This window comes from Microtus pennsylvanicus, chromosome 7, assembly GCF_037038515.1.
Source record: "Microtus pennsylvanicus isolate mMicPen1 chromosome 7, mMicPen1.hap1, whole genome shotgun sequence".
NCBI classification, from domain to species: domain Eukaryota; kingdom Metazoa; phylum Chordata; class Mammalia; order Rodentia; family Cricetidae; genus Microtus; species Microtus pennsylvanicus.
The window spans coordinates 30,055,759-30,080,090 of NC_134585.1; the positions used below are offsets into that span (position 1 = coordinate 30,055,759).

At 46.4% G+C, this 24,332-nt stretch overlaps 1 protein-coding gene across 2 annotated transcripts in view; it reads right to left on the reverse strand.

The window, feature by feature from the left end:
• Window positions 1-8,926: 8,926 nt before the first annotated feature.
• The window catches only part of Il1rl2 (interleukin 1 receptor like 2), a 32,405-nt gene continuing 16,999 nt past the window's right edge, over window positions 8,927-24,332 (reverse strand). The window contains exons 7-11 of one of the 2 annotated variants that reach the window (XM_075980296.1): window positions 24,082-24,211; window positions 23,033-23,169; window positions 17,329-17,472; window positions 11,363-11,524; window positions 8,927-9,959 (exon numbers count right to left, since the gene is read on the reverse strand). In XM_075980296.1, the coding sequence (XP_075836411.1) occupies window positions 9,541-9,959; window positions 11,363-11,524; window positions 17,329-17,472; window positions 23,033-23,169; window positions 24,082-24,211 (992 nt within the window). In that variant the 3' untranslated portion in view covers window positions 8,927-9,540. The remainder of the gene's footprint in view (window positions 9,960-11,362; window positions 11,525-17,328; window positions 17,473-23,032; window positions 23,170-24,081; window positions 24,212-24,332) is intronic. The other variant, XM_075980297.1, reaches the window with a different exon arrangement.

The following is a 24,332-nucleotide window of genomic DNA, read 5'->3' on the forward strand; positions in this document are numbered from 1 at the left end:
GTGGTGTGGCACCCGTCAGAGCAACCGTGAGAATGCCACAAGAGAGGGGACAGAAGACCCAGACAAGTGGACAGAGAAGAGGAGAAGGGGGGACCGGAGATAACCATGGGAGAACAACAATTCGATGTCTCTGCCTCTCATCTTCTAAAAGATGAAACACACCATACTCACAGATGTGGCTGAGTCAAGTGTGGCCTCCCTGTGTCAGGGCCAGCTGCACCTCTGTGATCTTGATAAAAGGGCTCAGTGGTGGTCTGGCTCCGCAACCCACGAAGCAAGAGCGTGGGAAAGACCTGCCGCCACAGGTGATATTTTGTTTTCTGGTGAGCTGTTGGCTTCTCTTATACCCAACACCCACTCCACCAAAGCATTTATTTCTAAGGATGCTGAGTAAATCATTTAGGGTGATCCCCACCCCCGGTACTGAGAAAACTGTCTCCTGGTGAAATGGGACTAGAGTGAGCACAGGGAGCATGTCTGGGGTTTCTGGTCACCTGTGGGGACAGATTTTGGTGACTTTCCTCAGGCTGAGGCTCCTCCTACATTGCCAAGAATGAAAAAAAAGCCTTGTTTTTTGTTCAGTTGTGACTACCTCTCTGCTTCATCGCTCGTGGGTATGCTTGCCATGTTGTGAACCCCTCTGTATTAGCTTGAGGGAGGGGCATCACGTAGGAGTTTAACTGGAATGTCAGCTCTACCATATTTGATGTTGTAACTTCCGATGTCCCCTCACTTCACAGACACAAACGACATGGGGCCTGGGTGTCTTTGCCTGCTTAGAAGTCGTGGCTCCCAGATGCATGATGGGTAGAGAAGAGGTGGGACTAATCTCTTATTTGCTCATCTAGGCGTCATGTTCCCCTGGTTTATTCCCTCATGCGTCACGGCCTGGTTCATACTGGAGTCCTCCACTCCAGAAAATCCCCTGGCTGCACCTTTTGTTCAGTGTGCCGATCATTGTAAAAGCAGCAAGATGTGGACTCACAGAGTCAAACAGGACGCCTCCTGTCATTTAAGGGGGTGGAAGAAACTCGGTGGGCATTTTGACAGCTAATGTGTCCTTGAGCATGGTGTGTGTGTGTGTGTGTGTGTGTCTTGAATTTGATGTTTATAAAACTTAATCTCTCTCTCTCTCTCTCTCTCTCTCTCTCTCTCTCTCTCTCTCTCTCTTTCTCTCTCTCTCTCTTTCTCTCTGGGTTTTTTAGGTGGGGTTATTTCACTCATTAACTCACTTCCATACGGGAGCCTAGGACTTCCCGGGCTCACATAGACTCAATGACAATAACCAGTCGCTCTGTGTGTGACTAATGATATCTATGTATATGCTCAATACAGAACCATAAATTACCTTCCCATGTTATGAGACTTAGGGGTGCTTGGTTTCTGTAATTTGTCTGCATGGTTTTCACATGAAGGTTGTAGATGATATCATGACACAGCAGGAAAGGCTGGGCACATCTGGCTGTCGTGCCTTAAGGACTCTGCCCTGGCTCCAGCAGCTCCTAGCAGCTGCTCTCTCAAGGCTGCAGCAACGGAACACTGAGCCCACACTGGGCTGGGTACCTTGAGTCAAAGTACGTTGATTCCAAAGCTGCCTCTGGCACAGCACTGGGCTTCCTCTTCCTCATCTGCAAGTAGAATCCCTGAGGCTCCTGACTCGTAGACCTGGCCAGGTATTTTCATGTATAAAACATAGAGGAGAATGGCTGCCCCATGAGCATCAGCTACTATTGGGGTTAATGTCAATGCAGCAATAAAAATGGTATTAGTGCAATAGGAATAATTATAGTATACAGGCTGAGTGTCACTAGCCTGAAAAATAAAAATCAAGAATCTTAAATGCTTTCAAATGTACAACATTTTTCTCATTGACACGTCATTACAGAAAAGCCCGCCTGCCTTCCAGAGATAAGAAATCAAAATGAACTGAACACATAAACTAAATCAGCTGGAGGTTGTGGGTATGTGACATATATAGAACATAAATAAAATTCATTATCACACTTGGGATCCAGCCCCAAGGTATCTCATTATGCATATTTAAATATTCCAAGGCCCAGTCCCAAAGATCAGAAAGCTTAGCTAGGTGTGGCCCCAAGGATCTACCATACCTGTGTTTACAACATGCTAGTGTTCATTGAGAACATTTTCACACAAGGTGTCTTAAACGTGATGTGATTTAACAGAAGCAGCGTGGCTTCTCTGAGCAGAAATCCAATTTAGCTTAGAAAAAGTGACTCATCGGGGGTCCTAGAACCTTCTAGAAGCGGGTGTGTCCTGCCTCTTCACCTACCCAGAGAGCCCATTCTGATGGGTGAAGGACTCAGTCGGTGACGGGAGCAAAAGCATTTCCATAATCGCCACAAGAGGGCGCCACAGAGCCGTAGGGGTGATGCCAAGTGGAATCTCTGCTCTGGCAAATTCAGGCATGATTTTTTTTTTTTCCTGGCCTCTTGGCTTTTCTTTCTCAAGGTTCCCCGCCCACGGGACTGCTTTCTTTCCCTCTTGATGTCATCTTTTTACAGCGGCAGGAAATTGTGTTCTTTGGAAAGAGCGCTGACTGGCACCCAGTCAGATAACGAAAAGGTTACAAATAACACCGGAAAAGCAGGAGTTTGTTGAAGTTCCCTAAACAAAATAGAACAGAGAGCACAGAGCCAACTTCGTTTTTAATGCCTCGTGTTTGCACGGATACACTGAGTGCGAAATAAAAGCGTGTATTTTTCCCAAGCACTTCTTCACACTTTAAACATTGTGAGGGCTTTCATGATGGTGGATACCAGTCTGTTAGCTCAAAACTTGGAGTCTGGCTTCTGCACCTCCACACTGTCTTGCTAGCTTAGAAAAGAAAGGGGATACAGTAACACAAGGTGTGGTGGAACAAATGGGCGACCGCACATCTGAGCCTGACCTAGAGAATGAGATGCAGGGTCCTTTTCTGGGATGCTTGGTGGGTGAGAGCAGGAAATTCTGTTTCCTAGTCTAACTCCCACAACAGGGCACCCCCTGGGCGCCCTTCTTATGAAGTGGTTAGGTACTCATGCAAAGCTAAACATCAGCAGCTGAGTGAGAGACCGATGAGGGGGAGAAACCTGGGGCTTTGGGTTTGTTTTTTTTTTTCCCCCAAATTGGGAATCTGTTACAGATAAGTAGCTGGTCTAGAAGTCCTTGCACTAAAGCAGCTAGCGGGCTCCCCAGATGCATTCTGGGTATGTGAGTCTCGGAGTCAGCACTCAGCGTTCCAACTTCCAATGGTCCAGGAAAACGAATCGAGCCCCAACACTTGGCAGCACTCAGCGCCGGGATATGGAGCCGACTTTGTGTATTTGTCATCCAAAGAACAGAAAGGAATTTCCCACTTTCTCCATCTCTAAACACATCCTGCGTTCTCTCACCAGACAAGCATGTGTTTGAGGGAAGTTTATAAATGGAAAGCGGGGCCCGGACCTGGGGAAAGGTCAGTCACCCGTGACACTGCAGAAAGCCACCTGAGTCACGGCAGGGCCCAGCACATGGGGAGCAGAAACTCAGATGCAGCCCCCACCTAGAGATCTCCCCAGGGTCGCATGGGGTCAGCCTAGAGCTCTCAAGTAAGTAGCTTCTGTTTGTCTATCGTTTGCCTTCTCAAGACAGAGCCTTCCTAGGTAACCACCTTGAGCTCACAATCCCCCTGCCTCAGGCTCTCTGGCATTGGAATTACACTCCACAACGTCACACTCAGCTTGCATATGTAAATCTATATTTTTTAATCCAATCGGTCTTCTGGGTAAAGATCGTACCGGCCTCGTGCCACCCTCAGGCTCTTTTCACCAACAAACCGTGGTGAACAGACCACAAGAAAGTGGGGTTTATGACTGACTTAGTCACGGCAGGGTGACCCAGGGGCTCAGCACCTGTGTTTCACCTTCTCTCTGAGACGCTGTCTCTCTCGGCCCCGCCTCCAGGTCAGCTCTGGACACAGCAGCACCGACTGCCCTGTCACAGGCATTTCCTCTGAAGCCCTGTAGATCTGCACCAGGTCTCACTGGCCTTGTATGCAGGAATGAGCATGCTCCCCTTCACACAGGGATGCTGATCAGAATCTTGGCAGCCCTTGCCCCCTCCCTCTCTTCCCCCTCTCCCTCCCCCACCCAGTACACAAAGGTGGTGGAGTTGACCCTGAAGACTCCCTTGTTCTCCACACCACCAGGCACACAAACCCTGGGTCTGGAGGATGCCAGGAGGAAGCAGTGCCCTAGGCAATAGGGTGAACCTCAGTTGACTTCATGCCCTGTTAAAGGTTTGTCTCAGATATGTATCTTAGAAGTTTGTGTCAAGAGATCAATAATTGGTACACAGGCTCATTCATTAACACCATCTTTTTAAAAAATCCCCATAGGGGGCTGGAGAGATGGCTCAGCGGTTAAGAGCATTGCCTGCTCTTCCAAAGGTCCTGAGTTCAATTCCCAGCAACCACATGGTGGTTCACAACCATCTGTAATGAGGTCTGGTGCCCTCTTCTGGCCTTTAGGCATACACACCAACGGAATATTGTATACATAATAAATAAATATTTTTAAAAAATCCCCAGAACTCTGGAAGCATCCATTTGTGAAACACAGAGGCATTCAGGACATCCTCAGACCTAGATGCTGAATCCCACGTGTATTCAAGTGCTACCAGTTTGTCCACCACTGGGCAAGACAACACAGAACAAAAATAGATAAACTTCCAAACGGTGAGCAAGTGAAGAGAAATCAGAGGCGCACTGTGAGCTTCTGGAATTCGGCTCCCAGATTTTTACGGTATTAGCTGTGCAGTTCTGCAGCAGCTAAAGCAGGCATTGAAGTTAAAAGGAGTGTTTAGATTTAGCCAACAAGGCCAACAATGCTGAGGAAGGTAAATAAGGATTGTTTGCAGCTGAGTGTGAGGTAGCCATGCTGACCAGAGAGGCGAAAGAACAAGGCCGTAGCCAAGACAACAAAGTCAGTCCTGGCAGGCTCTGGCGGACCCTGACTGAGCCCCCATGAGGAACATACACAACATGGCTTCACAGCAGCAGCAGAGGGAATAAAAACCTCCACCTAGTCTAGGACAGAGAGCAGATTACCCTGTGGATGAGGCGCCCAAGGAAGATGGTAGTTATCTCGGTAACTGTGATAGGGGTTAGTTGTTAATTCCCCACGTCCAGAACAGGCAGTGGTCCTGGTCAGCTACCAGCTGGTCATGGAAAGGTGAGAACACATCTAGAACACCTAGGCAAGAGCAAGGGCTAGCCATCCCCGCCAAGATCAAGAAAGAATGGATAAGGGTGAACAAGACATAGGATTCGTCCCTGATAGGGCAAACAGCGTGTGGTCATCTCCCTGCTTAGGTCAAGAGAACATGCAAAGAATATGCAGGCCTCCCATTTCCCATTGAGTCCGCTTATGATACACTCAGAGAATCAACGAATCTTAATAGACATTACATCAATCATTGCCCAGCTTCTGACATGAGTTCTTGGGCAAGAAGCTTGTGGCAGCTCCCTCGGGACCCTTCTCACTCTTGAAGCCTCCATCTCTTCCACTCTCTTCTCAGGAAAACGACTCCTTCTTGCTCACTCTCCAATATCATTGTCTTTGCTTCTCATCTATATAAAGTAACGGACTTGAGAGTCACGGTCTCAGGTTGACTTTTGTTGACCATTGATTTTTTTTTTTCCACCACCTTAGTCTCTGGGTCAAGTCCAGAGGTCAAGGGAGGCCCCATCACTCTCAGAGATCTGCAGAATTCCAACCAGCAGCCATGGTCATGGGGCCGAGAGGTTTGGCATACCTTCTGAGGGACCTAAACCAGCCAATGGTTCTCTGCTGCAGAGTCCCGGGGGTCCCCAATCACTCACTTCACTTCTCTGGGCTCAGTTTCTTCTATGATAAATTAAAACAGCTGGAACAGAGGGTGAGTAGCCTTATCTTTCTCCTGCCTTGTAAACACAGTCATGGGTGCGAACAGATGAGGCCAAGATTCTGACCATACCAGGAGGTACTACAATAGCCATCTTCATCTGTGGTCTCCTGTTCTAAGGTTTAGCTGCTCAGTCAACAAAGGATGGTAGCATCACTTGGCACAGAGTGACAGGTGCCTTCAGTATGATGAGGTGTTTGACGAAGACAGAGAGAGTCCACGCTCACATATATTTTATGACAGGCTCTGTTGCTAAAAGTGTTTGATTTTGTTCTTACTATTACGTTTCTAAAGTATACCTTAAACATATATTTATATATTAAACACATTAAATATATAAATGTTTATGTGTGCATGAAAAATGTATCATATACTGAGTTCAGCACTATCCAGTTTGGAGCACCCACTGGGGTTCTTGGACCAGCTCCTCTGCAGATAATGGGGGATGCTGTACCCCAGGAGTCTTGAAACTCATTTGTGACACGCTAGTTGGACATCTCTAGGCTAGATGACTCATTAAATACGACTGAACTTCGAGGTTGCTCTTTTCCAATTAATTCCTAAGAAGACTCCAAATGACTCACTTCCTGAACACTGGTCTGTCACCCAGAATTCTGTAAAAATTGTGCCATTACCTGTTAAGTACAGTAACAATAGACAGTTTGGGGTGTGGATCCCATGGGCCTACTGTAAATCTCACTGAAAGTCTGTAAGACGCCAACACCCTTCTGTAAGTAGGGTCAAGATGGTCTATTTATCAGATTATCAAAGGGGAGTCACTGTCAAAGAGAACGGGGCTTCCTGCTATAGAGTGAACCTCGTCCATCTTTAAAATACGGGTCTGTACTTTCACAAATCCCGCATCAGAGTAATGGCCTACAAACAAGAATGCATTCAACTCCAGAGCATGTGTCGGGTGTCCAAACATATGAGGTGGTAATTCGAGCAAAGGAGCCCTTGTGTTTTATTAAAATATTCTTTAATAAAAATATCAGTGTGTTGATATAATAGTTCACATTTTAGCATTCATAATACATCTTTTTTAATTTTAAGCAAAAGGAAAATTAGGACATGTAGGCGAGAGGAAAGCTTCGTGACTGTAAAAGAAAAAAAATTCAGGTTAAAAATTTCAGCACAGTTGGCCTCACAGAAGTCAGGGATTTTCAGAAAACATTTTCTTCTGATGAGGTCGTTTGGTTTGTCTGCCCTGATCCTGACAGGGCATCAGCTACTGTCTCCCTGAGTCTTTCAGAGAGAGATAACCAAGGAAGTAACAGTTCAAATCTAGATATCCTCCATGTCCTCACCAAAGGACCGGTGGTTGATCATTCACCTAAAAAAGGAGATCGTCCTGCCTGGGAATCATACTGGCAGATGTCACCACCTGGTGTGCCTGGAACCCACTAGGCAGGCACTGTGTCCTGGGCTCCACACAAGAAATGGCTGCCCCGTTAGTCAGCCCCATCCCTGGGTTCCACCAGTATTGCTGGAAATTTCCAGGAACCAACCAGAAGCACAGACCCATGGAGGGGGAGGAAGACAGAGTGAAGAACCAGTCAGGAACATCCCTTGGAAGCAACAAATACCTAACTGTACTTGAACCCGCAAATCCTCTACAGGGAGTTAGATTCCTGTGGGGCAAAGATAAGCTGAAAAACAAAATGCCACAGGCAGGTGCCTTGAGAGAGCCTTGATGAGCTCCTCACTCCGGGGACATTCAAAAGCATCTGGCTCCGTGTGCCTTTGAGGAAGGAGGAAGAAAAAGAAGAGACAGACAGACTAGCGGTGATGGTGAATCGAAAGGTGGATCTCACAGGCAAACCTTGAGGGCACCTGAGGATACTGTGGTACATGGAAGAAGTCAGCCACAAAATGAGAAATACCAAATGAGGTTTCTTATTGGAAGTTCCTAGAATAGTCAGATTCACAGGGATGGGAGGTGGAATGGTGATTTCCAGGGGCCAGGGAGGACGGGAGTAGAGAGAAGTTATTCACTGAGAACAGAGTTTCCGTCTGCTAGGATGAAAACGTCTCAGAGGATGGCGATGATGGTCGTGTCAACATGAAAATACTTAATGGCCTTGCGTAACAACCCGACTTAAAAATGACTAGTGTTATATCTTACCATAGTTAATTTTTTTTAATAAAAAGTATTAAAGTGAGGTCCAGTTTCAAGTCTCAAGTAAAGATATGGTTGCCACAATGCCAGCCTGCCTTGATGAATTCTCAAGCAGAAAGATGGACTTCCCATGAAGCCTTCCACTCGACCAGCTCTTCCTCCTTCTCCCTCTCCTCCCAGGCCTTTCCATCCTGCCTGTGGCCTGGTGGCCCCTCCCACTCCCTCCTCATTAAGGCTCACTTATTAATCCCCAGTGTTTCCATTATGTAGTTATCTCCCCCAAACTTCTGCAACTTCTTTTCTGGGTAGGTTCCTCAGTCCTCAGGAATGCCAGAAGGAGTCACAAGCCTGTGCTTTGTGGCTATAGAAGCAGAAAGAGCTGCTAGGAGAGAAACGGTGGCTGTGTTATGAACGCTTCACAAAGCTCTGGGGATTCAGCTGTCTTACGCTCTCACCATGCTCCACGCTCGGCGGGCTTTTTTAAATATGTAGTTGTCTTCGAGTCGCCCATGCTCTTGGAACTCACTCCTCACTCTCAGTCCTTCAAGAAACCCCAAGAAAATGACTGCTCCATTAATCTAGACTTCTGTGGAATTGTTTTCATGATTTGTGTCCAACACCCTACTTATCTGAGGTAAATAGACATTTGTTCACGATTCCCCAAGCAGTAGCACGCGTGTTAATCACAGCTTGGTAGAGTTGGACTGGAGTTGATTTTTCCCAGCTGGGCCTTGAGAAATAGTAGCTGTGGTTGACAGCTCTGTTTAGCATCAAAACACTGGATAAACTATGCATTCATATACTGCCCGTGATAAAGGGCGCACTCACTAACCCAAAGCTCACATAGATTTACTGGGGTTAGAACTACATCACCTCGGAGCTGTAATTCATATCTCTCAAATATTCTGCAGATTTCTGGCAGACAAAGCATCTTTAAAAAGTGAAAGTTCTTTTCTTAATTCATTTTGACAGATTATCTTTCAAAGCTTGGAGTCCTTTGGTCCGGGTGATATTCAAGTGGTTCCTGGGGGTATCCGTGCTAACTGCATCGCTATCTAACTGCAGTGGGAGAGAGAAGGAAATTCAGATACAATCTACACTGCCGGGGGCCCAAAGCCTACTAGATACAGACAAGCATAGATATTGTGCTACCGTCCTTGCTGGCCTTCCCCAAGGCTGCCCACTTGGCATCCTCAGACTTCTCAGTCTCCCATCCCAAACATGGACCAAGCATCCTTGCCACCTGCTCTGTCATCCTGACCATCCACTGTATCCCACAGGCATGGAGGCTGAGTTCCATAGGTACCCCATTCTCAGGAGCTTATATGGGTGTTCAGGAGCTGTGGTGCAAACAGGAGTACTAAAGAAACTGGTCTAATTAAAAGCATCAAACAACAACAAGAACAAGGTCACTCACAACACAAAAGAGCAAGCTGCATGGGTAGACAACCCAAAGAGGATGTCACTGTGATTCAACACACACCAACTGCTCTCAGTCAGGAACTTATAAGCCCAGTGGCAGCATCCCATTTGGCTGCTGTGCAGTTGCAGGGCGTGTGCCTCAGCAGCTGGACTGAGGAAGATGGTGGATACCTTCTGCATGGCATATGGTATCTTACTTTCTTCCAGAACTTGGTCTTGGCACACTGTGACTGCTCTGTAAAGTCCCCGTGCCACCGGATGGCCCCATGCTTCTGTCGGATGTACTGAATGGACTCAGGCATGGTGCTGTAGTCCTTGATTTTCTCCAGTTCGATCAGGATGACCTTCATGCCATCCTGGATGAGGGCATTGTAGACGGCGATTTGCTCTTCTGACAAGCCCTTTAGAAAGCCGAAGCTGGAAGATTCTGGGGCCACAAGCACAATCAGTCTCCTACACAGTTTAATGTTTTCATCAATGACGTTGGCCACAGCTGGAATAGAGAAGAAGGATTCAGAAGACCATGCAAGAAAACAGCAAGACTATAACGCTACTGGAAATAGGAGAAATGAGCAAGCACAGGGGAAAAAGACTTTCAAGTAGGCAAGACTGAGGCACAGGTGGATTAACTTTCATTACCAACTGTTCTGGGCAGGGCTTCATTTGGTGGTTACATTCTGTTCTGTTATCTCTTGGTATGTCTCTTGCCCCAAGACTATCTAGCAGGGTGTTTTATTGCAGCAACAGGAAAGTATCTCATACAGGGGAAAAGATAGCATAACTTATGGTGTATAAAATCTACTGTGGAATGTTATTTTAACTAGGTAAAAGTGTGTTACATTGTTTATGCTACAGAATATTACTTTAACGGTATAAGGACATGTTACATTTGTCTATGCTGCATTTGTTTAACAATGTAAAGACGTGTTACATTTCTTTATGTTTCATTTGTTTAACAATGTACCGATGCGTTGTGTTTTACCTTGCCTGCCTAAGGCACTTGATTGGTTAAATAAAATCCTGAACAGCCAATAGCTAGGCAGAGGAGGAACAGAAAGGGCTGGCAGGCAAAGAGAGTAAAGAGGAAGAGCAAAGAGAAGAAGAGAAAGGGAGAGAGCTAGGGACAAGCCTGAGGTCAGAAGCCAGGCTGCAGTCAGGAGACATGGAGACAGCAGGACCAACAGTAAGGAAACAGCCAGAAAGTAAGACATACAGAAGGAAAGAAAGGAAGGTTAAAAAAAATCCCTGAGGCAAAATATAGATGAAGAGAAACAGGTTAAGTTACAAGAGTTAGTGGGATACGCATAAGATAAAGTCGAGCATTCATAACTAATAAGAAGTCTCCGTGTCATGATTTGGGAGCTGGTTGGAGGCCCAAAAGAAAAGGTCGGTGCAAAAATCAACTTTAAACATCACGGTATTTGCATATTTGTACTAATGAGAAACTAGACCACAGTTATTCTCAGTGACAGCAAAGTGAATGACCACGTGACTTTTTCCAGCTTGTTCCTATGAATGGATGAACTGTATCTCTGGGCCAAAGAGACTCATATGACTGAAACCAGGATTCCCTAACATTCTGTTGTAGCACTATACCTAATAAAGCAAAGGCCTGACTTCTGAATGGAAGTGGTAGTGGGACTAGGAGGCTCTATACATAGACTTTTGAAAGCCCCATGTGTTCAAGGGACATTTGTAACATGAAAGAGAGGTAGGGAGAGGAAGGAATGGGAAAGGAAAGGAAAGAAGTTTCTTTTGTTTGAGATGAGGTCTCTACATACAGCCCCAACTGGCCCTGTATTGCATTCGTCTTGGCTCAGCCTCCCTAGTGCTGGGATCACAAGTGTGGCCACTTACTTTTGCCGTTTGTTGTCTAATGCCTCCATGAAAACATACCTTGTCCAGGGACTTCATCCCTGCCGAATATAAATAGCTTATATCCACACTGCTTCTCCAGCACCTCAGGCAGGATCCTCAACGCCATTGTGTCCACATCACGGCCCTGGCTCTCTGTTGGGCACTTGGGATATAAGACATAGGCGTCATACAGCTTCTCATCTGAAAGGAAGAAGAAGCGAGCTCACGGAATGACTGTAGCAGATCTCTCAAGTAAGCAAAGTGAACGCCAGATCACTGCTGTGATACCCCTTCAGCCTGGCTTCAATGACCTTTGTGTGGCCCATGGCTTGGCATTCCACGCTACCACACTGCATGCACTCTTACAACTGACCCATGAGAGACCTGTCTCATCCTCACTAAAGGAGAATAAAATCTAGACCGAACAGGTGGTACCATTTCTGCAATTGCTAATTGCACCATAAGTCTCCAACTGCCTGTGGTGGGGCTGAAAATGAGACCTTGGCGTCTGAGACCCATTAATAGGAGGTATGGGCAGTGGAGACCTGTACTGATGATCCCAAGCCAAATGGGTTGGGTCCCTCCTCACTGAGCACACCAGAAAATTCGTCATAGACAGAAGAAGCCTCAGCGGACTCCAAATGTGCCCTGTGTCACCGAGGAGTCCATCACTACAGCACATGTGGGCAACATGTCCATCGTGGACAAGGGTTTCCTGGGCAGCTACAAGACCTATCACTGTGCTCACCAGGGTAAATGTGAACAAGACACAACACTTGACTCTGCGCACCCCTCACAAACAAGATAAGATGGTATGTGACATTTAAGATGACAACAGCCAAAGGAACACACAAACAAAAAAAAATTCTCATTGACTGGAATTCTTGATAGACAATATTCATAGAGGGTATAGAACAGCTGCTGGGTGTGAAACAGTGGGGAGAGATGGGGCAGGATGGGGAATGAGGATCTAAGAGCAGAAGATTAGCAAGAATCCAGCAAAGATGTTTCCGCTTCCCTGTCCACTGTAGAGAGAGCTATTGGGGTCTTCTACAGCGGAGATCTCCATCAGTACTAACGAAACATCTTCAGGGAACTCGACAGTGGGAACCAAAGTCAGGGCTAAGGAGGGTCTAGGCCGCAAGCAGATTCAGCTTTGGGATCATAGGCAGGTGCTAGGGGACTGATTTGTGTTTGGAGACAATCAAACCCAAAACAGCCAAGGCTCCTATGACATGCTCAAGGTCAATAGATATAACTACAGGAAACGGATAACTTTTTCTGTATAAAATTTAATGCTAACTATATGACTTGCCAAAGTTCAAGGTTTGGGTGTTATTTGTTTGAGGGTGAAAAAAAGAGAAAAACGGGGATCTCATAAGTTCTTATTTCTTGTCTGTTTAAGAAGGAACTGAACCTTCCCATGTAAGGGTTTAGACGGGTTTAGACTTGTATCCCTTGGGAGCTGTTGGCTCCTTGATGCCCCATGTATAGCAGGAAGCATCCTCCTTGGAAAATGCAGTTCCCAGGTTGGTACCCAAATTTATCACCACCAATTCCGGCACAGCCCCTGGCATCTCCTAATAGTTTCTTATTCTCCTTCCACTGGCTTGCCTTAAATAGCAAACAAAAGGAACTGTATTGGCCAGATGTTTTCTCTTGTGGCAGAATCCTGTTCTCTTTGGAAACAAGGCATCAGAGGACATAAGTTCTCCTTGGTCTCCAGCTCACCATACTCGGAACAGATGGAGAGGGATCTGGTGGCACAAAGTCTCATGTGTTTTGAAAACCCAAAACAAAGCAAGCCCCCAATTATCATGTCTTTTTTCCTAAGCATGCTGGAAACCAAACCCAGGGTGGTGAATGTGCTTAACCCGTGAGCTAGCTGTATCGTTAACCCTCAGACCAAGATCTGGAGCAAAGGTAAGATTATAGACTTGTTCTCCACATGTACTGGGCTTTCACCACCCTCAGAGACCCACCTGGAATCCACATCTGGGTTGTTTTGTTACAACCCTCCGATTTCTAATAACTAGTATTTTATTTCATGTGCGTGGGGCAGTTGACCTGTTTGACACATGCATGCAGTGTCCAAGGAGGCCAGAAGAGGGCATCAGACCCCGGAAACTGAAAACAATAGACAGTTGTCCCCTTGAGTGTGGGTTCAGGGAATCAAACCAGGGCCTTCTGGAAGAGATATCACTACTGTTGATCACTGAGCCATCTCTACAGCCCCTATGAACATCTCTACAAACATCCTCTGATGTTTAAAAGACAGGATCAGATAGCAACATCAGGCACTTCCTGGCTAGCTGTGAGAGATACACTTGAATCCTACAGTTCTGAGCAGGAAACTGGGATCAACATGGCTGCATGATTTCTCAAAGGTGCACAGAATTTTCTAGGCTCAAGCTGCTCATTTCCCCTGATGTAGCCAAACAAGATTCTGAATCAGAAAACCGAGGACAGATTTCTCCATGCCTCGCCCTATCCAGCCCCATAGCAAATGTATTCGCCAAAGACAGAAACACTTCTGGCTGTGTATGTGTGTGTGTGTGTGTGTGTGTGTGTGTGTGTGTGTGTGTGTGTGTGTGTGTTTCCAAGAAGTAAGCCATCTCTAAAAAGAAGTAATGTGTAATTCCACTCCTGTAGAATTGTGTGGTTTTCCGAAGCTGTGTACAATGGACCTGACACCAAAAACAAAAACCAAAAACCCCTCAGCTCCAGAAAACACAGGCAAACAAAGCTTTGGCCTATCTCCAGAAAACCAACATTGTACTTCAAGGAAGCCCACCTCTGTGAGACACTGACAAGAGATGCCCTTGTGGGAAGGCACTGAGGAAAGGGTGGCTGCCAGTCATCCAGCTGAGGCCTCAGACCCCCCCCCCCCCCGCGAACATCTGCACAGCTCACAACACACACAAGCACGAGGCATGGCTGTTGTGCACAGTGAACTTCCAAGGTGACTCGTCTCCCAAATGTAGTCACGGGAGCAGCAGTGCAGGAGGAAGCGAGCGACAGAGAGCAGCAGATGATCCTGCTGGTTACCTCCCAGAATTTTCTAGAATTTCAGGAGGCTGTTCTGAGGAGACTCCGTTGTACTGGTTGCTGTTCCCAATACCCACCTCTCTCGAAAGTGGGGGTGGCAATGTATTTCTGTCCTGGCCAAGCTCTTGTATTTTCTGAGGCTATTTCATCATTCCTTCAGGTAAAACATTTGTACAGCCTCTATGGGCTGTTGTAAAGCCCAAACGAGATCATCTTCATAGGCTGATCACTGTTTAAAAATTACCTAATGTTTCTTCAGTTCTGTTCTCTCAATTCAACAGTGCCAAATTTTATGCCTGACAAACTCAGAGCAGCGATAAAATCAGCAGGGTTGATGGATGAAACTAGAATTTTAAAAGATACTCTATGTAAGGTTCTCTACCGAGTAGCCTCAGGACTGACTGGTGTTTCTACTCCCGGCATGTATAGAAGACACTAGAAGAAAAGCCACATAAAACACGTAATCATATTTACTTTGGGAATACGGAAAGCCAGGTTCCTTACACGATGCTAGCGGCTGTAAATGAGGACTCTCCAGGAAGTCTTTGGAGATGAGTCCCGGAATGATCTATCTTATTTCATGAACCACAGAAACATTTGTGGGGAAAGCCAGAATTAACTGACTTGGCTTTAGGTACGAAAGCAGATTCACCGTTAGAGCCCAAGACCTCTCCTCAACTCTGCAGCTTTTTTCGCTTGTCTTTCTGCCCTTGGCTTTCTTGTGCACCTGCTGGGTTGATTCTACCTGCTCCATTCCATGTGCACACTGCCCATCGGTCTGGATGGAACCAAAGCAGACATATCTGTCAAACGACCTGTCACTGACCTTTCTCGTCTTGCAGACACCGGCACACCTAACAGGCCAGTTCTGAAAGCGCCCACGACAGCATAGAAAGGCAGGTCTGTGGACAGCTGTCACAGTGTAAATTGTAGGTCAATTACCTTGACCTACTCACGGCAAAGCCTGACTAACCGGTTCCAGTAAACTTTGCCAAGAAGGACATTTTCACTCTCTCTTTTACATCCGTATTTCCTATACTGAATATGTTCCAGAAAATTCTCTCAAGGGAGTCAAAGTTCTGACCAGGATTCAGGATCAACCTCAGAGGCTCATCGTTGGCTCCTTTTAGAGCCCTTGTTCAAGGTTCTAATACTCGGTAGTTTAAACAGATGGAGATATGGGGATATCGAAGCACACACTTCAGAATTTAAAAACAACAGCAAAGAAAACCTGGCTATCAGCTCCAGTATCCAAAGCCGCCACCCCCTGGCTGTGCAGTCTGGACTATGCTGATCTCGGGGAGGGTGAGGTCCTGATGTGTCATCTGCTGGGCTCCCCTGCTCTGCTGTCGTGAGTCATCCTTCCCTCTGACAAACTCGATGTCTCTAGCAGGCAGCTCTACCCTGCTCTCTGCCAGCCATAAGTCAAGGCAATAGTCACACTCCTGGGAGTTGCCGTGAGTCAGAGGCACAAATGCCAAGGGGCCAGAGGGGCCGGAGGTTCCAGAAAGACCACATGGAATAATGTCAGACTCTCTGAGTAAACCCAGAAAGCAAGTCACTCCTATCTGTGTCGGAAGAAGAAGGCGTGTGATGCTGAGCCCTCTCCTCACAGGGCACAGGGACAGTGGCCAGGGCAGAGTCAAGAGGGCTTCTTTGCTAACTAACCATGCTTAGCCTGAAGCTCCACAGGGCCTCGAGCGCCTCAAGTTGGATTGGGCTGGCCAGGCAATGGTTATGGCCGCATCTCATCATCACCACCAGGCTCTGCGTTACCAATTTTGAATCCTGACACTTAGTCAAATACAGCTTGAATTACGGCATCTGTGTTTTATCAGACATGTAGACCATAACTTGTGGGGCAGCTTTGATGCATGAGCAGCTGCTGAGAATAAATGGTATTTTCATCAAGTCTCCACTCATGAATGTGTCTAGGTTCTGAGTTCCCCCACTCTTGCTCCTATTCAAGAAAAATGCCTCGCCTGGAAAGGTCTAGATTTATTCCTCTCCATGCTTGTGTAGATTTCTTTTTCATTTTTTTATTTATATGTATAGGCAAATAGCGGACATCAATGCAGATTGGTTTGTATTTTACAGGGCCCTAAGTAGATCACGTTCATTCTGAGACAGAAATAATAATAATCATTACATTTTCTTACAAATAGAATGGAGAGAAATGTCAACTCTGGAACACAGGAAGACATTTCTGTGTCAAAAAAAAAAAAACGGTGGCAAGACACAGACACCACTCCTGGCAGGGCAGAACAAGGAAAGACAGTATTTAGCCCTCCCTCCTCTCCTCCCCAAGGAGCAAATGAAAGGGCCTGTGCCTCAGGCTCCTGCTGAGAGCTGTTTTCAGCCTCAGGCTGATGATTCCTTCAGCAAGGCCAGAGACAGGTGTTTTCTTTCCCTTCATTCTCTCCCCCCTCTTCCTCCCTCCCTTCCTCTCTGTGACCCTCCTTCTGTGGCTGAAAGAAAGAAGAAAATACCTTTCTAATCTCACCCAGAGATGTAAATTACTTCAGGTACAGGGTTTAGGGAGAGATCGCCGCGCCCCGCCCCCCCCCCCCCCCCCCCCCCCCGTCTTACCCTATCTCCTCCTGAGCTTTGGGGATGCAACGCACATCATGTTAGACAGCCTTTTTCCCTTGCAAACATTTCCTTACTTCACAGGCCCAGAAAATGGGACCCCTTCTCACACCTGGACATCAAGGACCAGCATGGTCCACTGCCACTTGCTGCTGCTTCCTAGCGGCTGTTTCCAGGGCCCTACCCGCCTCCTCACTTTTTCTGCAAAGACGACTGATCATCACGCACAAACCATTTCTCTGAAGCGCACTACGTTCTCCTGAGACGCTCCACGCTAAACTTTCCAGCCAGAAGACAGACTCACTTCATGAGAAGAGCGGGCAGCGATTTGGAGGCATTTTATTTTCTCAAAGACCACATATACTCACCCTCTGGGGGTTGGGCAGCGTAGAAGGTGCTTCTATACCAAAGCACGATGTCAATCTTAAAACTGTTGTAGACGCACAGGAGAGACACGACCAGAAGCAGGAACGCCATGAGCCCGCCTATGAGGTAAGCCCGGAAGTCTGGAGCTGCAAACACGACAGGGAAAAGCCAGTGGCAGGAGGTTAGTGCTATCCTCTACGCCAAAGCCAAGTGGGAAACATGAGGACACTGGGTGCACGCGTCTCCGAGTTAGTTTCCTTGTGTGTATGGGAGTCGGGTAATTTCAGTGTGGGCTGTGGAGTCTGGGAACAAATGAACTCTATAAAAACCAGGAAGTCTTAGGTATGGACACAGGAGCAACAGGACTCCAGACGCATGGGAACTGTCTCAGAACACATGGGCCCAGGTGCCTATGCGGGGTACACTCTGACCATATCTGGAATGTCCCCCGGGGTTTCCCCAGGAGATTCTAGATTACAGTTCTACAATTCTGCTACTCCAGATCCTCAGCGTTAAGCAGAGGGACTCCTGGTGGAAATGGTAAAAAAAAATAAATTGACCCCTCTACCCAGAAACCAACTGTGCTGGCTCCACCAGACCAGTAATAAGACAGGCCTCACTCCACGCGTCCCAGGGCGCCTAATATCAGTGTTGGTGTCTGTCAAGAGGCCCCGAGGTGGTACCCATTGCCGGTTCTGCCATGGGAGCATGCTACAGAGCATTTCCAACAACAGGCAAGCGGGCAGACAGCTGGTGAAGAACCAGTCACTCCGAAAGGGAAGTCCGGGTTACTTCCAGAACAGCTCTGGACACCAAGAAGAGGAACCATGCAGCACCCCACCTTGCCACAACCCCAATGGGGCTGCCTTGGAATGAGGGAATAAAGTAAGGGAAGCCACCTCTCCAACCACTTCCTGCATTAGCACATTCCGATTGTCCACACACCCCAGGAGGGAGTTGGTGGTCTGGGGTGGGGTGGGGGGATATGTGAGGAGGAGACACCTTTCTTTGGATCTCCCAGAACAAGCACTTTGAGTTGACAAAAATCTTCATGAAGGAGCTTATCAAATCCTCCCCCTGGAAACACACACATAGTAAGCATCTCAAGGCCCAAGACTTCCTGCATGTTTTCACGTGTCTGTAGATCTAATAGCACACTCAAGTACAATGATTAAAAAAACACACGACGTACCACCTTCTCCCCCAAAACAGTCCACTGAGTAAGCCCTGGTGCCGCCAGTAAAGACTGCTCTACACGTAGGTTGTTGCCCATTCTGGGCACCCCCCCCCCCCCGTTAGAACCTTGTCATCCACCTGCTGACTCTGAGATGGAGTCTCTCCTCCTGCCCATCTTCTCATATCTTTACCAGCTCTTATCGCAGTTCAGTGAGTAACACCATCTCCCCTTTGGGAGGATCTAGTCTGGGAGAGTCAAAGTCGATGACGGAGATCATGGAATCGCAATTCATGATATGACTATCCGGTGACTAAGCCCACAGGACTTTGGGGAGTCAAGAACTCTTGGCAACGAGAGTGTGGCCTGAGACTCTCCAGCTCACCATTCCTAGTGCTGAGTAGCGTGGCCATGCGGTGCCCTGTGAATGTACTCAAAGATGGTGTTGAAATTGTCTTCTTAGTGAAGAAGCTCAAATGTGTAGGGGCTCTGAAGTAGAAACAAATGGAAAACTCACTGCTGATATACCAGTGCCCTTATTAAGAATGTGATGTGTCTGGGCTAGAGAGATGGCTCAGTGGTTAAGTGTACTGGGTGCTCTTTCAAAGGACCTGGGTTCAATTCCTGGCACCCACATGGCAGCTCACAACTCCCTGTAACTCACATTCCAGGAGATCTGGTGCCCTTTTCTGACTCCCATGGGCACGAGAGCATATACGCGGTACACATATATACATACATAAGATCAAAACATAGATACAAATAAAATCTGAAAAGCAAGAATGATTTGCTATTTGAGTTCATATCACTGCCATTAGCAGCCTTCTGATAAGATGAGAGTTGCAGGATAAATGATTAAAAGACACGGAAGCAAAGGGAAAAAAAAGACAACTTTCTAGTGATTTTGCTTCAGAGGAACCAAGTAAGATCTAAATCTGGAAGTGTCTTCAGAAAAAATTAAAAAAAAAAAAACAAAAAAAAAATGAGGAAGTCAAATGAAGAAGCTGCCACCAAATAAACCAAGGAGTTTAGATTCAAGAGGGTGAGGTTCCTAAGAACTCAAGGCTGGCAGAACAAGGGATATATGTCCAACCCAAACCGCTCTGCGTGTGGGCTGTGGAGTGAGTGCTTGGAGAAGCCAAGAGAAGTTTAGCAAGAGTTTCCTAAGTAGTGGTCCAAACTAACGTAGCAAATAATCCCTCTTACTCCCACACGACTAACGGGTGCTAGCTGGTAACAACAGTGGTCCCTCTGAGCCTGGACCTGGCCTCAAAATCCTTCCAAGCATAGTGCTTCCAGTTAGCCAGTATGAACAGAGTCTGTATTGACCGTCTTGGGGCTAGGTAACCAAACGGTGCTGTCAAACTTCCATGTTAAGTTAAATTGAAACAAAAACCATGGTGGGTGTCATGGATTCTCTAAGGTGGAATTTTCTCTTTTCTCTGGGGTTACACTGGCCTAACTAACCAGGCTTTTTTTCTGCCAGAAACTACTGGAATGTCTTCAGGTTCTTCTCTGTTCCTTGGCTGAGAAACCATATTCTCACTGGATTATTAAAACAGGCTCCTTCATCAAAATAGGGGCCATTGCAAGTGGCTTCTTTGTTCTGGTCTGACTGTGTGCTGCAGGCCAGACCACGGATATGGACAAGAAGTGCATGGGAGAAGGTGGATCACCAAGGCCATGAATGCCAAGCCAAAGTATCTGTTCTATCTCAGGGGGAAACAACTATCATTGATATCCAGTCAGAGGATGGTGAGGTTTCAGTCATCCTTGAAGAAATAACTTGTATTAAACCAGAGAAAGTTCTCCAGGCAAGGGGTATCATTTGGGAAACCGATACAATCATGCAAATAGCACATAATAATAGCCCAGACCTTAATAGTACCAATGAGAGTAACCCAATGTCTTAGACCTCACCAAATGTCGGGCTCCGTGTTTGCTTTGTAAAATTATCTCATCTGATCCCTCATACACTACTCTGTGGGGAGTGAGTATGAACTGGTGCAGTCACCATGTGGGAGGATGGGGCTTTATATAGTAAAGCTAATGACAGAGGGCCATTTAGCAATTCTACCCTCGAAAATACATCGTAAGTCATGCTTCCACGTGGGGATCAGAGTACACGCTCAGGAACTTCCAGAGTGCCATGACTTGTTCATTGTCCCAATCTGGAAACCGTCTCAATAACCACATATTTATCATATAATCAGTGAAAGGTGATCCTGACTGTTGAGTAGAACTCAGGTGAAAACATAGGTACTTGCTGCATTATCAATGAACCAACACATCCCAGGCACCTAAGAAAAGAATCGCGTCAGAGAAGAAATAATATCATCTAATACTCATAATATAAAGCCCCTAAGCAGACAAAAATGACTATTTTGAGTAAGATCAACAAACATCACAAAGCAAAGAAGTGACTTTCCTAAAAGAGGGATGTTGGTCAGAGTAAGAAAGAGAAGCTTGGCCAGGAAGGGCGTGGGGCCTTTCCATCCCGCACTGTTCACCTGTTGTCCCTAAGGCAGAGATGGTAGCTTTGCTTGCATTTAATTTGCAGTTCAACTGTTACGTGGTACATACATTTTCTGTGTATATTATGTTTGACAATAAAGATGAAAATCCCAGTTTGTTCTCAAAACTTTTTCCCCACAATAGTGTGGAAGGTGCTATTATCATTCTCAACTTACAGGCAGGCAAACTCAGATACTAGGTGGTCATGCAGATGCCCAATGCTAAAGCCAGGATTTAAACACGGAAACTTATGCCTAGTCCTGGGTGTGAAGCACTCCACCATCTAGCTAGCTAGTGGAGTGGATAGGTGGGGCAGACGTTGCAGGCAGACCTGAGGGAGACTACAAAACTGGGCAAGTGTGTCAGTCGTTGTCATGAGATAAGGAAATGAAAGGATCAAGATGACGTCAGAATTTGAGTATAAAGTATATGAAAAATACGGGGGTGTGTTTAGCAAAGGTAAGAAAACAAGGTTTAAGAGATTAAATAGAGTTTTAACTAGAACATGGGAGGAAAGGCAAAGCTGCCATGAAGCAAGAGAGAACACAGCTGAATATGTGGAATGCGTTTGCATCTGTCTTAGAGTGACGGTTGAAACCATGGCTAACAGAAGGTTGCCTGAAATGGAGATACAGAACTAAAAGGTGCACCCATAGGGCTGCCAGAACCTCCAGAGAGAATGACTGGTACAGGAGACTAGCTGGCAGGAAGGTGATCAAAACTGAAAGCCAGCAAAGGACAAGCAGCCAATGGACCCAGATGAACCCAATGTTCCTCCCATCCAACCCAGCTGTGAGGCCAAGAGACCAAGACAAGGAAGCGGTTGCTGCAAATCCAGTCACACTTAGCATAACTAGGGACAGTGTGAGCCTAGCCCCAGGTCATGCAAGCAAGAGAGAAAGCATGCACACTCAGAACAGTACACTGCCTTAGACACGTCTCTACATGGAGCTACTCTAAGGGATGGCCATCCCTCAAGATCAGAAGTCAGTAGTAACAAAGCCACATTGGTCAAGATCTACAGAAACTTGTCCAATGGGCTTTACCTTGATACATGTAATTAATTGATATTTTGTTTGTTTATTTATAGAGAGAGGGTTTCTCTGAGTATCCCTAAGTGTCCTGGAAATCACTCTGTAAACCAGGCTGACCTCAAACTCAGAGATCTGCCTGCATCTGCCTCCCGAGTGCTGGGATTAAAGACATGTGCCACTATCACCCGGCTTGTGATTAATTGAATAGCACTATATTCTAGTGAACTCAAGTCCTCCCTTATGCCTATAGCTACACACACACACACAGACGACATTTTACAATGTCTCTTGTACACTCTTTCAAGTTACTCTCAAGGTCTGTTTTTAACCTGCACTCTGCCGTCTGGCTTCACTCTCTCGAATAATCCTCCAAATAGCAGGAAAACAGGAGGCGGACCAGACAGGCATCAGGTTGTCAGCAGGAGCAAGAGGCAGATAAGAGAGGGTCATGCGCTCACAGCACATCGTGTCCGTGTATAAAGATGACAAAAGCAAAAGAACAAGATCTAAAAGAGATTTTCAGTCCTTAAAAATGATAAAGAGAAAAAAAAAACCCTGTGCAGTTGGAAGCCCTCTTGTTCAGACATCAGATTTATAGACAAGGTCGCAAAGTTAAGCAGTAAAAATAAATAAATAATTATAAACATTTTATTTGTATAAAAATTATGATGAAATGAAACTTGAAAATCACAAAAAACTGATTATCAACATTGAGCAATTTGGTTAAAAAAGGAAAACCCCATTTTCTGTCATTTTGATGCATAAAATCTCAATGTCTATGAAGATGGCCCAGACAAAATCACTCTGACAGAATCCCAGCTTTATCTCAAGACAGCCATAAGAAACAGCACCATCTTTCTCTAAGTGGTACCCTGGGTTGTCCGTTTACCGCCTACCGAATGGATGACATCACTGCTCTTTAGTAAGCCTTCCCCCACTGTCATTTTCAATGCCATGGGCAGCATATGATTCACGGGACATTACCTGGGAGTTTCAACATGATGTAGGCTGTGGACACTCCAGCGTGGCACATGAAAAGAAGGCCGTAGTCTTCCATTTTTACTTCTAAGAATGTGATATTCACTGTGTAAAAAATGTGATCCTTCAAAGAAACGTTGGTTCTGGAAAGTAAGAGTCAGCCATTAACAGGGGAGCCAAGTTTACCCAACGTGAGGTGGAGTTTATCTTCTAGAAAGAGTGCGTGGGGTTTTTTTTGTTGTTGTTGTTGTTGTTTTGCTTTTCCTAGAGAACCTTCTAGGCCATATTTGACTCTAAGGTACTTACTGGAGTGACTCAGTATATACAGAGTCTATAATTGTAAATTTTTATTTTCATCTGAACAGTCAGAAAAAGGTACGGCGCTGCTGACTGCCATCCCATGCGCAGCCCCAATGGGCATCTTCTTTTTCCCCCAGATTACATCTTAATGTGTGTGCTGTATATTCTTCTCTCTGCCCAGCCATATCACTTCCCATCTCCATCTCCCTAGAGCTGGGGTTAAAGGTGCGAGCCACCACCACCTGGCTCTGTTTATGCTTTTGTCTGGATCAGTCTTATGTAGTCCAGGTGGTCTTAAACTCGCAGAGATCTACCTGCCTCTGCCTCCCGAGTGCTGGAATCAAAGGTGTGCATCCCCACTGCTTGGCCTCCATGGCTAACTCGTGGCTGGCTCAGCACTCTGATCTTCAGGCAAACTTTATTTGTTAAAGCACAAAGTATCGCCATGGCCAGCAGCTCATAATGGAACTGAATGCGGCGGGCCGAATTTGAGTGGCAGTTGACACGCACGGATGCTGTCTCTCTTCGTGCTTGTGTGTCGCTGATGCCGATTCAGCTGAAAACATAAGCACCTTGCATTTGTCAGAGCTAGACGCCTGACTGCACACAACACAGAATGGTCATTGTAAGACAAAGGCAAGAGGAGAAATGAAAAGGCCGGCGGAACTGCCCATCAAAAGCAGTGATAGCAGTGTATTCATATGGACGGAGTAACCCTTGCCAGCTTTCAGAGAAGCCCCCAAACCAGTACCTACTCAATTCCTTCCTGGATGCGTCTGGAATCGCTGTAGTAATCATCCACCAGGGTACCGTTGACTCTCCAGCATCGCAGGTTTGTGTTCTCTTTTGTGTCTGTTATATTGCAGTCCACAATAAGGGTGGAGCCTGGAGCAATCAGATTCAGAGACGCTAAGTGAAAGTGCACGGATTCCCAAACTGTCAGCCTGGGATACACTCTCTCTCTCCCTCTCCCTCCTTCCCTCCCTCCCCCTCCCCTCTCTCTCTC